We start from the raw sequence: 13539 nt of genomic DNA, 5'->3' as shown, positions 1-13539 counted from the left end.
GATCCATCTGACAACTGGGAAATGTTTTTCATGCCCTATTTTCTTTTCTTTGCCCATGGCCAGAAAGTGAAAACTTCTGAACTCTCAACTGTGTTCAATAGGTGCCTAAAGAAGATTCCAAATATAGTGACTCCAATGTTCTTTTATACCTTCTTGGAAGATGATGCCACCCCAGGAGCAACACAGTAAGAAAACTGAAGATTATGAAATGGTGGCATTTTTTTTCACTATTATATCAATCCTTCTAGGTGATGGCATGATTTTCCACTTTATTATTTTCATCTTTGTTTTTAGCATCATTGGACCTAACTAGTGAGTAATGATGAAATAAAACCTAAAATAATAAAATGGCAAAAAATTTTAGGACAAAGGGAAAACAAGATCATTAACATTTCATATTGCATCTTAGACTCAGAGGAGGGTCTAACGGGCCATTACGGTACTTTTAAGATAGAATGAGCCTCCATTCTTTGGAAGACCTCTGAAAAAAATAAGGCCATTAAATATCAAACCACACAAAGACAGAACTGCTCTACAAAGAAACTCAAAACCTAAACTGATGATACACTGACAGTTAATCTGGGTACTGTTCTCCAAGAATCTTCTCTGCAAAGCTACCCTGATCTTTACTTCTACCAGGAGAAGAGAGCGCTCTTTGTGGTCCATGTTCCTACCAACACTTTACATCAATCAGGTTGCCAAAGTTTTGCCAGTGTGTTAGGCATAAAGTGATAGTTATTACTAAAGACTTTGGGCATTTGCTCATTGTCTTTGTTCACTTTGCAATACTCTTTTTTATCAGCTGCTTGTTCATAGCCTTTGCTCCAACAAAGTTTTTAAGTAATACTGAGGCACCAATGACTCAATTTCTGGACGTGAAGTAGGCATCAGTAGATTTTGGCGTTTCCAAATGGGATTTTACTGTGCAGCTTGGGTTGAGAGCCACTTTGCTATCTAGGCTGTCACTCCTTTTCCAATTCCTCTCTTTGTCTTGGAAGAGAAACAAAACACAAGTAACCATACATATTGGTAATCTGGAGTCTGTTAAGGGAAAGGACTATTTTGTTTTCAAATTAATTACAGCAAATACTCACCACAGTGCATTACCTTGAAAGTGTGAATATTTAACTCTATATAGTTTTATTTGTTTCACTTACCAACACAACCCACACCAGTGGGGTTCAGCTGGAAATCCGGGGGGCAGTTACACTCATAGCGACCAGGAGTGTTGACACACAGGCCATTCACACAGTTTATGGGATCTGCACACTCATCAATATCTAGGAAAAGATTTAAAATGCCCACATCAACATCTTTACTTTTTCTCTGCACACTGCTATCTCCACAAATTTGGCAGAATGTTTGCAAGTTATTAAAGATCTCTGGGCAGACCTCAGCACAGTGAAACAGAGATCAAATCCTTGGACAGATCTACAACAGGTTCTACAGATCAACCACATGGTATTCAGGACAGTATCCTTTAACTTCTTCAGTAAATAATAATTAGATGTTGGGATGCTGAAGAAGAAAAAAATGTTACCATCTGCTTAAATGATATATGTATTTATGTACATACACATGCACACATTTATACAAAGAAACAGCTTCCTAGTTTCATGTTAGATATTTAATACTAAGTTATTTACATAAAATGTATCAATCCCATAGTTAAAAATAAGTGTGTCAGAATACATTTTTTTCCAAAAAAACACATAATGCGAAGTATAAAGCAGGCTAAGCAGAGGGCTGAGCAGAAATTTGAAGAATTTTTATACTTAGCACAAAATATTCACCTCAACTAGTAAGAACACGATCAAGCCCTTTACTGGCCATACCTGTGCAGTTCCCTCCAGTTCTGTCCAATTCATAACCATCATCACAGATACAATGAAACATTCCAGGCAAATTATTACATGTTCCAAACACACAAATATTTTGGAAGGAGCATTCATCAATATCTGAGGATTAAAAAAAATAATCTCTTATGTACAAAGACATTTTGATTTAATTTTTATCACATTAATAAATTTTTCTATCTCCCCAGATGTTTTTATGTAGTAAAAAATTTTCTTTTTCTTTGACTAGGTAGACTGCAGAAATGGCAACAACTAATGTTCATCTATGGAACAAAGGTCTAAAAGAAATATTTTATTTTACTGAGCATTTTAACTGTCTTGGGTTATAGTATACTTTAAAAAAAAAAGAATTTGCCTAAGGCATAAAAATAAAAAAACTAAATATGAACATGTCAATGGAATGAGACTGTGAAAAACTAAACATGAAAATAAATTCCAAAATTCTAATAACTTAGTACAAACATGTCTTCTAAACATCCACAACATACAAAGTATAGAACATATTTTAAATATTAAAGATACCATTAAAATTATTTAACTTTTTTAAAAACATTTTTTATTCTGCAGTCTAATCTGTTATCATAAACTTAGTCTTAAATAGGGAAGTATTTTTTTTCTAATAGCATATAATAAGATCAACCATTGCTCTATGTTCTCACAAATTTCATTAAATGTCTCCACTGAATTGAAGACATAAATTCCGTTTATGAAACTCTTCCATGAAGCTTTAATTCAATCAGTAAGGGAGAAGTTACCTTCCTCATGCATATGAAAATGAAGGCATATAGGTATGTGTCCAGCTGTAGTCATCACCTATATTTCACTTACAGGAAGAAGATGGACATTTCTGTACACAATGCCCTCAAACTCTGAGAAGGCAGGGCAGGCATGTCATTTTAGGCCAGATGAGACCAGTCACGCTAACATGCTGTCTAGAGACAGTTAGGTATGAAGTTTAAAAAGTTCTGCTGGTCGTTCATCATAGGTAAGGAATAATGAGTTTCAACTATATTAAGTTTCAAGTGTGGTCTAAACTTTGTTTAAAAGATCAACTGATGGAATTTCATTTTTCTGCCAGTCCAGCTTATCGTTAGTGAGCTTGTACTGCTAATGTAAAGAGAAATAAATTGTTGGGGAAAAAAAATCAACTGATGTATTAATGTATCTTTTTTTGTGGTGAGGCTATAAAGACAGTTACTCTCTTTATACAAATGAATCAGACTCATTAAACTAGTCTATGATTAAATACTGTTAATCTAGAAGTAAAAATGGAACTGTACTGTCAGCCCTCTTCACATGCATTTTACTTCTAAATGAACTTTATTAGAAATAACTTCCATTTAAATAATGTAATACTTGGGTATACTTACACTTACACAAGTGAAGGTATTTCAAAATACTGTCTTGTTTTTATTTAAATTGATGCATACTCAGAAATTCAAACAATACAGAAAAGTGTTGATAGCAAATTGAAAACCAAGAAAATAATACACAAATAAGGCGGAAAAAGCAGAAAATCACTCAGAAATCCATCCACCCAGAAGGAACTGTCATTGATGAACATCATTCCAAATACTGCTCTAGCCATAGAGTGAAGCTGAAACAATTTCTATGCAGAAGATCAATTTGTATTTATTTCTGTAGTTTCTGAGATACTTTCTAATGTTAAGAGTTGATGAAAAACACTAAAAGATGATGCTCTTTTCCCCTTATGTTAAAATTCAAATATAATTTTGAGACAGTATTAATGGCTTCTGTGCCATGAATGATAAGAAAATTAGCATTTGGGGTGCCTGGGTGCCTCAGTTGTTAGGCCTCTGCCTTCGGGTCAGGTCATGATCCTGGGGCCTGGGGTGGATCCCCACATCGAGCGGGGAGTCTTCTTCTCCCACTCCCTCTCTCCCTGCTTGTGGTCCCTCTCTCTGTCTCTGTCAAATAAATAAAATCTTTTTTAAAAAAATTAGCATTCACATATGCTTCCAACTTCTTTTTGTTAGTTCTGTAATTTTCACTTTTAAATGTTATTTCTGAAGCATCTAGTGTTGATTCTTAAATGAATCAGTTAGTCTTTTACTGCAACTCTTAGATTTCTCTCTTGAATGGTTGTGTTGCACTTCTAAGTTTTTTTGTTACCCAAGAAGGGAGGGCCCACAGGTGTTTTCTCTGTGCATTATTTCACGTATGAGAATATTTCTGCCTTTTGTTTTCATAACTGACTAACTGCTGAGGTAGAAAATCCTCTCATGTGTCCTCACGATTTTGTGGGCCTCGTTCTTGTGTCTTCTAGTATTGAATGTTTCGGTTTTGTTCGAGATGTTCCTTCTCCATCTAGAGCCTAAAGAATCCTTCTCTATGGCTTAAGTCAACAAAAGTAAGAGGGCTAAATCTCTGGTCTTGGATTTACCTTTTTCTCTAACATTCAGCACTTTCTTCCACTCAGGGAAATGTCTGGACATTCAGTACTTTTTTCTGTTCATTTATTTTGGGCTCTCCACTTCAGACACACTGATTATACTTCCATTTGTGGTCTTTGTCTTTTCTCTCATAGTGTTAAGCTCTTCCCCTTTCTTTTCTTTTCTTTCTTTTTTTTTTTTTTAAAGATTTTATTTATTTATTTTACAGAGATCACATAATAGGCAGAGAAGCAGGCAGAGAGAAAGAGAGAGGGGAAGCAGGCTCCCTGCTGAGCAGAGAGCCCAATGCGGGGCTTGATCCCAGGACCCTGAGATCATGACCTGAGCTGAAGGCAGAGGCTTAACCCACTGAGCCACCCAGGTGCCCCTCTTCCCCCTTTCTTGTTCTGACTTTTTTGTCAACCTCTTTTTGTCCATTCTCTATGCTGGTCATTATGTTTTTACTTCTATCTTTTCTGTTCTCTGCTGTGTCTATTGAATAGGTCTCTGATTTTGCTATTTCCCAAAGCTCTGCAATTTCCCCTTCTGCCTTTTGTCTTTTCTTGTTTTTATAATCTCTTTGATCTTGTTCACTCATATTTAGGCTCACATTAAGGTCATCTATGCCACAAAGTTTACCTGTGGAAAATTTGCTTCCATTCCTTGGGTGGTTTTCTTCTACTCTGGGTTGGTTCTTTCCTTTTGGTGTGTGCTTTCATTGCTGTTCCACAAGACGCCTGCAGGCTTGCCACTGCTTACTTTCAACTTGTGGACACACTACTTGGTCAGCCCTTTTATGAGTTCTTATATACTCCGGTAGTTTAGATAGAGTGTCTAGACATTTCCACTCCCTCTTTATCTGGGCATTATTTGGAAGACAAGCTGGGGTATGGATTTCATTAAAGCTGCTCTTCGGTTAGCCTCAGGTGAGGAAGGGGTGGGGACAAAAATTGGAAGAGCTGCCCTGGGTGCTGTGTGCTCTTCTGCTGATGAACCTGGCCTCTCTTCACTCTTCGTACATGACACCAAATGGTCTATATCTACGTTTACTCCATTGATGAAGTCCTAGCCTGTCCCCGAGGAGCTTCCTCCGGGATTTGTATTCTCCCATTTTGGTAGAGAATATTGGGAAATGGCCAACTGCAGCAACTTTTTGGGCTCTACAGAAATTCTGAGAATCTGGGGCGCCTGGGTGACTCAGTGGGTTAAAGCATCTGCCTTTGGCTTGGGGCTTGGGTCGTGGTCCCGGGGTCCTGGGATTGAGCCCTGTGTTGGGCTCTTTGCTCAGTGGGGAGCCTCCTTCCTCCCCCACCCCGCCTGCCTCTCTGCCTACTTGTGATCTCTCTGTCAAATAAATAAATAAAATCGTAAAAAAAAAAAAAAAGAAATTCTGATAATTTGTGGTGAGAAGCAAAGGCTGAGTGGAAAATGTTGGTCAGAAAGTCAATTCAGAGGGGCACATACTTATAATCAGATGGGAAGGCCTCAAGTAACCAATTAGTGGATACAGGAAAAACTGTCTAGATGAGGCCAATCTTGTAGTGAGAGATAAGACAACATCAAGTAGAAAGAGGCAGAACCATGGAATTACATTTTGGGATCTCAAAATCTGGCATTTAGCTAAGTGGAGCAGGGTCTCACTGAGGATGAACGACTTGTGGGCCTTTCTCTGTTGTCCTGGCAAGAGGTGTTTCTCTCCCTGGCAATGATACACTGTGAAAAACCAAGATATGAACCAAGTACAATGAACACAAACTACTTCACCTCATGGAAGGCCTGGGGCGAAGTTCTGGAAGGGCCAAGCCCACAGATAAAGGAATAGGATTATGAAGGGGGAAATTATTAGGCACAAAGAATTAATTTTTTTCAAATTTTATGTTGGCTAAAGTATCTGGCTACTGCTGACTTGTTCCTTTTCCCACCAACTCTTGTCAAGTTGAAATGAATAATAAATCATGTAATCCCAAAACCACACTGACTCGTATTTTCTACTAATTAGCTTTGGTGCTTACAAGAAACCAGGACTAGGGGAAAAAAAAATAAAGTTCACTTTACAATGGCCTTGTATGAAATGCATTAGATTCAGCTCAGTCTAACAGGTCAGTGTCGAAGCATGAATGCTTTCAGTTTCTAGTATCATCTTCCCCAGGGTTTACTACTCATTCTCTTGGTCTGAGTCTCCAAAAATTGGTGGATAGGAATTGAAACTTCCATGACCTTTTAGGCACACCTCCTTTCTTCAATACCACTTCAGGCAGAGAGATGGATATAGGCTCTACTCTGAGCCATTCTATATTGTAGGCTTTGTTTTTGTCTGGTCAACACTGGTGAGCTGTGCGTGTGCATGTATGCTGGTACTTGTACTTCTGTTCATTTGATTAGACACCAGCATAGGGAGAGCCAGTAATCTTGGTTTCATTTTATAATCTTTGCCCAGCACTTAGCCTGAGTTACTTTTTTTAAAGGTTTTCTATGAATCATTAGTTTTGTTAAAAACTTCTGGTTCATTAATTGTTTTTAATCTTTTTCCTTTCCTCATGTGTATTTCATGTACTCCACATGAACACAGTGATGGCCCACACTATATGCAAAGCGAATTGAGTCTCTTAGAGAAAATCCACATTCTTTTTCTTGGAGAGCTATCACACTAGTCACAAGTCCCATTTCTAGGAAAGGGGGATGATGTCACCACTTAAGGGAAGGACACACTGCTCTTAGGCAAAAGATGCAGGCCTTGATGAGTCTCCGAGGAGGACTTCCAGTTGCAGACAGACAGACAGCACACTAAAACATGAAGATAAATGCCCAACACAAGCTACTGAGGTTTTCATAAACACATTACGTAGCAGTGACTAGGGGAGATAGCATCTCCTAGTTTTAAAAAGCTGAACAGTTTTTCCACATGTTGTTCATTTAGTAATAAAAAAAAGAAAAAGAAAAAAAGAAATGGTTAAAAAGGAAAAAAAAAAAAAAAGGAATGAGCCAAACTTCCAACTGCTGGCTCTTGGCCAGGAAAACTTCATAAGAGATGAAAGCCGCCTTCATCATTATTCATTCGGCAGAATAATCCATGCTTAAACGAATGACTTTTATATGTGCAGCATGTGCTGTGTATTCTGCTTCCAGGTGGAGCCTGTTCCAGCCCTTTTTGTGGTTTCATGTGCTGTAGCCGATCCAGCTTGGAAATGAGCTGGAGTCGGAGGGACCCACCTTGGCAGGACCTGCTGTCGGAGGCTGGAGTGAAGCCCATCTCACACTCACAGCGATAGGCACCCGGGACATTGAGGCACTGCCCGTTTTCGCAGAGGTTGATGTTTTCTGCGCACTCATCGACATCTGTGGGAGAAGTGAATGACATCTCTATTAAGTTCACCCTTTGTTGGGACATGGCTTCTTCTTGCTCTAAAACTGAGTCAACATTACCGGCTGGAGCGGACACTCATGAACATAGCACAACACTCAGTCACATTCCCCTAAACACAAGTGTACAACTTGCTAACAGAGCTCTTTAACCTAAACCCTGACATTCAATTATCTCCCGATTAACAGGAAGAAAGCAGGTATCTCTTGGAACTTAGTTCTTTTTCATGCCACCTCAATGCATCAGTATTATACCAACACCATTGACAGATGACCAAGAACACTGAAGTCAATCTTAAAAGGGTATCTAAGATTATAATGCTTTCAAGTGAACTAACAACTTGTTTTGTTACTAGTTCAAGTGTGTTTAACTACTATATGAGAGCTTTATTCACATCACTACGATTGTATTAAAATACTTCTCTCTTAATTATGCAAATGAGCAGGAAACATAGACCAGGCAATTTGTTTAATCCTATCAAATGGAAAAAGGGGTAGTGCAGAAAGCAACGTGGATGGAGGGCCTAACATCTGCCAGGTAGAGTGCTAGCTGCCTGTCGTGCATGGTTTTGTTTAGTTCACCAACCCTGTGTGGGTCAGAAGAGTAGGAACAGGGGGCGCCTGGGTGGCTCAGTGGGTTAAGCCTCTGCCTTCGGCTCAGGTCCTGATCTCAGAGTCCTGGGATCAAGCCCCACATTAGGCTCTCTGCTCAGCAGGGAGCAGAGGTCCCTCCACCCCCCGGCCCCATGCCTACTTCTCTGCCTGTCAAATAAATAAAATATTAAAAAAAGAAAAAAGAAAAAAAAAGAAAAGGAGGAATGGGAGGGTCCGTGCAGCCCCTGTGGCTGGGCCGCCATCTAAGTGTAGCTGCACTTCTGCCAAGGCCTCGCCCTGTCCTTCACAGCCAGTTGCCGAGAAATGCAACCAAAGCGGCAATAAGTCAAGGCTGAAAAGTAATGAGGCTTTAAATATTAAATAAGCGTGTTTTCTTAAAGAAGCATCTGAAAATGATGAGTCGGTGTTTTTGAAGTCAATAATTAGAACAAAATTAGAGTCTGTGTTTTAACTGGGGGTTTAAAGTGTATGCTGAAATTCAACCAAGAATATCAATCTCCACAATCTTAAAAGTATCATACTTTATGTCCAGCAAGATGATACAGTCATTCACAGGAGTGTAAGAAGAAATGTCTTATTCTCAAAGAATGCAAAACAAAGAGCAGCTCAGTAGCAGCTAATATTTACTGAACTCTTAGGATGTGTTTTCCTAACCCCTTCACTTGTGTGATTTCATTTCATCTTTTCAACACAGTCTGATGACCTGAGATTCTGAGGAACACATGAACTAGCAGTGACTGGGTGGAATATATATTGTATCTTAAGACACTGAATAGTTTTCCCTTATGTCATTCATTTAGTGATAAAAATCGGAATGGGAATTCCTGCCCCCTTTAACTACAGTTTTCTTCAACGAGGTTAAGCTTAGGAGTGTTCCATGAAAACCATGCCAGAGCACACCTGAGGACTCTCACCCACCTGAGCAGGTAAAGCCATCTCCAGTGAACCCTTCAGAGCAGGCACATCGGTAGGAGCCTGGGGTATTTACACACTGAGCATTGATGCTACACTGGTGGGTTCCATTTGAACATTCGTCCAGGTCTGCATGCCAAGAGAAGAGAGCGATCAAGTTCAAAAACAAAAAAAAAGGACATTTAAACACACAGACAGATTTTCATTTGTCTTAATTTAAGTGTATAGTGGACAAATAGGATTTGTTTTAGTTTACATGAAGGTCACAATTCTAATTCTCTAGGATCTCAGACCCACAATCCAAAATGTTAGTTCTACAAACAAGGGCTAAAATGGTTAACAAAAATATTTGTGAGATATCTAATAAGCTAGAATTTTAATGGTTAAAAGGTAAACTGGTGCTAGATTTCCTTTTGAATCCTACTGGGCATAGATGTGATCACTGGTTCCTTTATCCTGAAAAAAGTGTCAAATTTTAAATTCAGGAACCGAATTTCAAAGCAGGAAAATTAGCAAAGAATTTTCAAGTTCCTTGAAGAGACAGATGAGGAAACTAAGATCCAATTCTTGATCTCACAGAATCTAGTCTAGTAAAAATTAAACATGCTAAACACAGAAATACCGATTATGTCAAACAAGTTATATGTCCCATGGAAAAAAGGGAATAAAATGGGCCTCTCGTTTGGTCTGTAGGAACAAGGAAGGTCCCTTCCTTGAAGGGAGGCAGTTCTCAGTGAACTTCACACTGGAACGATGAGTCAGCCTGTTGCCCGGAAGCAGGGAATGGTATTCCTTCCCGAGGGAATAGCATATTTAGAGATGCTAAGGCAGAAAAGATCTCAATGTGATAAAAGACACCAAGGGAGCCAGAGTGATAAAATAGAACATAGGAGCTGGGGCTGATGGAAGCTGAAGCTGGAGAGCTATGGGAGGAGACTACAGGGTCTTGTAAACCACAGGAAGGAAGCTACATTTTATCCTCAACTTGAGGATTCAGATGACAATTGTAAAGAGATCAAATTCATGGGTTAAGAGATCTCTCCGGCTGCTATGCGGAGAATGGATTATGGGATCAACAAGGCAATAAGAAGACTATGAGGATGTTCCTTTTGCCTCCAACAGAGAGAGGAAGAGACAGAGAGAGATGGGAGAAGGGAGAATGGCTGAGATTAGAGCAAAGGGATGGAGATGGAAAGAAGAGAATGAATTTGGATGATATTTTGGAGTAAAAGTACCTGGACAGAGTCAAATCTTTTGTATTTTGCAATAGTTGGCCAGAGTGATGGATGCACGAGCACAAAAAAGGAAGGCTAGAAAAGGGGAGACCAGTAGCCCATAGGGCCAGAAAATAGGAATGGGGATATGGCTGAAAAAAAAGAAAAGAAAAGAAAAGAAAACCTGTGAGATTAATGATAAAAGTGATGGCTGGACCAGAAGCGGGTAGCTAGTGAACTGAATGATGCCATCAGAGAACATTACTTAGCAAAGTTATTTGGAAAGTATGATCATTTATATTCACAGTCAGCTCCTCCACATTAGGCAAGTATAAAACACCTGAATGGCCAAGAGAGTATATTTCAATTAACTGATGTTATTGTTAACAGATCTTAAGGCTCTATTCTTCAATGCCTTCTGCTGGCTTATAAGTTTTTAGTGAGTAATCCTAGGGAGGTCAGTTGAGCTTGTTCTATTTTCTGTTTTAAGTTGACCTGGATAATTCAAACCAGTTGGAACAAGGCTTTGTTGGTAAAGAATGCACAACAGTGAGCGTAGGAAGCAGTGCTATGTGGGGCAGTGAGGGGAAGAACCAGGCCCCCGCCTTCCAGCTTAGAAAAGACTTAGGAGACCCCAGCTCAGCAACTTGAAAGCCTGCAGAATGGCACCTGCCCTTCTAGTCTCCTCTGTCCCAATCAGACCTCCTGGAATCGCAAAACCTTTTGCTTTCTGTGGAAGAGGAATTCTTTTTTTTTTTTTAATTTTTTAATTTTTTTAAATTTTTTTTTTTAATTTCTTTTCGGCGTAACAGTATTCATTGTTTTTGTACCACACCCAGAGCTCCATGCAATACTTCCCTCTTTAATACCCACCACCTTGCTCCCCCAACCTCCCACCCTCTGCCTCTTCAAAACCCTCAGGTTGTTTTTCAGAGCCCATAGTCTCTCATGGTTCACCTCCCCTTCCAATTTCCCTCAACTCCCTTCTCCTCTCCATCTCCCCATGTCCTCCATGTTATTTGTTATGCTCCACAAATAAGTGAAACCATATGATAATTGACTCTCTCTGCTTGGCTTATTTCACTCAGCATAATCTCTCTGGAAGAGGAATTCTATTTTCTACTAAGAAGCTGGTATTGACCAGGTACAGACTCAGATTATCTGATAAAACCTTTCCATTTCCTTCATGTATTTCACTGGGTTCTAAGTCTCACTGATTGCTGTATGAAAAGACTGGAAAAATACATTAGTCATTTTTCATCATACATCTGTTTGGATTTCTGGCTACACATCAAATAATTTTTACTGAACAACAACACATTAAAAAGCAGATGCCAAGGCATACTGCTGTGATGTGATAATTTATGCCAAGGTTAAAGGAAACTCTTAGGCAGGAATTACCTTGCAACTAAAGATAGTCTTTAATTTTTAAGAGAATAAATGAAAGGCAAGAGCGTGTCCTATTCAAGTACGTGGGTTAACCACTGTGCAAAGAAAAGCCTCCCAAGAATTTTGTGTCCTAGCAAAGGCTGTTCATATTTGCAAACTCACCAATGCATTTGATGCCATTTCCAACCCAGCCTTCTCTGCAGCTGCACTTGAAGCTTCCCGGGACATTGAGACAGGAGGCATGCATGTCACAGTTGTGGGCACCAATTTCACACTCGTCAACATCTGAGAAGCCACAGTTAATACGATGAAAATTAAACATAAAGATCATTAATTCTACTTCCAAGTTTAATTCTGAACAGGTAAAATTTTAAAGTAAACATGGAAATACCTAAATTGGTATGGAAAAAAACCACTAACATCATTTTTAATTTTGTAGGCGCCGACAAGATTTGGAAGTTCATGATCCAAGTCAAACAAGCCTTTCCCTACTATAGGAAACTGCCTGTCACTTTCTGGTAGAAGAGAGAGACTCCCCCAAGGGAGATAAATGTGTCTGTCCCCATTCCCCTCTCTGCCTGGGCCGAGAAAAAATTCCATGCGGAAGGCATGATTATAAGATGTTAAAAGAAATTGCATTTCCAAAGTAAGACCCTCCTATTCTTTCCTATTAATATTTATTACATGTTTTTCATAAAGATTAAAATAAATCTGCCTTAAACTAAGTAATAATTCTTGTCATTTTTAGAATCAATACAGTATAGGTATAAAGTTTTTGAAAACTATCATTTTAGTGTATATTCAGCTTTTATTTGAGAATATGTAAAAATACCCACTGGAAACTATACCTGGAAAATGAGAAGCTTTCACCACATAAACACACATCTATACATACACACAGATATATACACATTATATATGCATATGCACATATATGTATATATGTATAGTTCATATATGTACATATGAACTATGTAGCTTTGGTTCACCAGAGCTTCCCAGAAGAGAAAGAATAATCTTCTCCACCCAGTTCAATGATTACACATCATAGATGCTGCAATCCTGTGTTCACACACATGCATGTACACGCATGCATGCACACACACGTCCACAGAGCGACTGGCTTTGCATCACCCTTCCTAGTGGTGAACATGCAGAGCACCCCTTCTTCCTCACCCGCCTGTCTCTGAAGGTGTCAGGTTAAGCGCCAGGCTGTGGTCCAAGCCACCCACAACTGTCTTGAGCAAAATGGTAATGATGGCTTTAAAATGAACAATGAGGAAAACCTGGTCCAAAGTGCTCACCTTGGGACTTCCCCACCTATTTTATGCAAAAGCTCACAACTTATTTAACAGAGAAAGGTAACGAGAAAAAGTAGATGGGGTGAGCAAAGAAAGAAAGTGGAGAGAGAAAAGAGAAGGTCACCTGGGGCCAAGGCAAGAGAGGGCAAAAGCAAATAGAGAAGAGGAAAAAAGAGAGGAAAAGATGGGGGAGAGGAAGTCAAAGGGTCTAAACAGAAGTCTGCACTAATTCTGCCCAGTCAGAAGAGCTGCAAAAACAAGCCACAAGTGGAATGGCTCCCGGTCTGTGGTGCTCTCTCCTTGTGTCTCCTGTGTGGGCAGCGGGCCTCCTAAGAAAGAGAACAGTGCGAAGAGCAGCCACTACTCGGCAAACACACGGGACTGGACGGCAGGGCCCTGCCCCCACTCCGCAGGCGGACAGCAGCCAGCTCTGTGGCAGGGTGGCTGAAGCACTGTGCCACCACAGAGGGGACAAACCCCGCACACATGCCCTGGGGCA

At 39.6% G+C, this 13539-nt stretch overlaps 1 protein-coding gene across 1 annotated transcript in view; it reads right to left on the bottom strand.

Moving 5' to 3' along the window:
- The window catches only part of FBN2 (fibrillin 2), a gene marked incomplete at both ends in the record, with an annotated part of 261800 nt that overhangs the window by 48621 nt on the left and 199640 nt on the right, over positions 1-13539 (bottom strand). Inside the window, 5 exons of the mRNA XM_080804778.1 lie at positions 1158-1280; positions 1836-1958; positions 7460-7585; positions 9143-9265; positions 11902-12024. Coding sequence (XP_080660904.1) covers positions 1158-1280; positions 1836-1958; positions 7460-7585; positions 9143-9265; positions 11902-12024 — 618 coding nt within the window. The remainder of the gene's footprint in view (positions 1-1157; positions 1281-1835; positions 1959-7459; positions 7586-9142; positions 9266-11901; positions 12025-13539) is intronic.

This window comes from Martes martes (assembly GCF_963455335.1).
Source record: "Martes martes genome assembly, chromosome: 5".
Classification (NCBI taxonomy): Eukaryota; Metazoa; Chordata; class Mammalia; order Carnivora; family Mustelidae; genus Martes; species Martes martes.
Note: the sequence above shows the minus strand (reverse complement) of the source record. Positions and strands in the feature narration are given on the sequence as shown.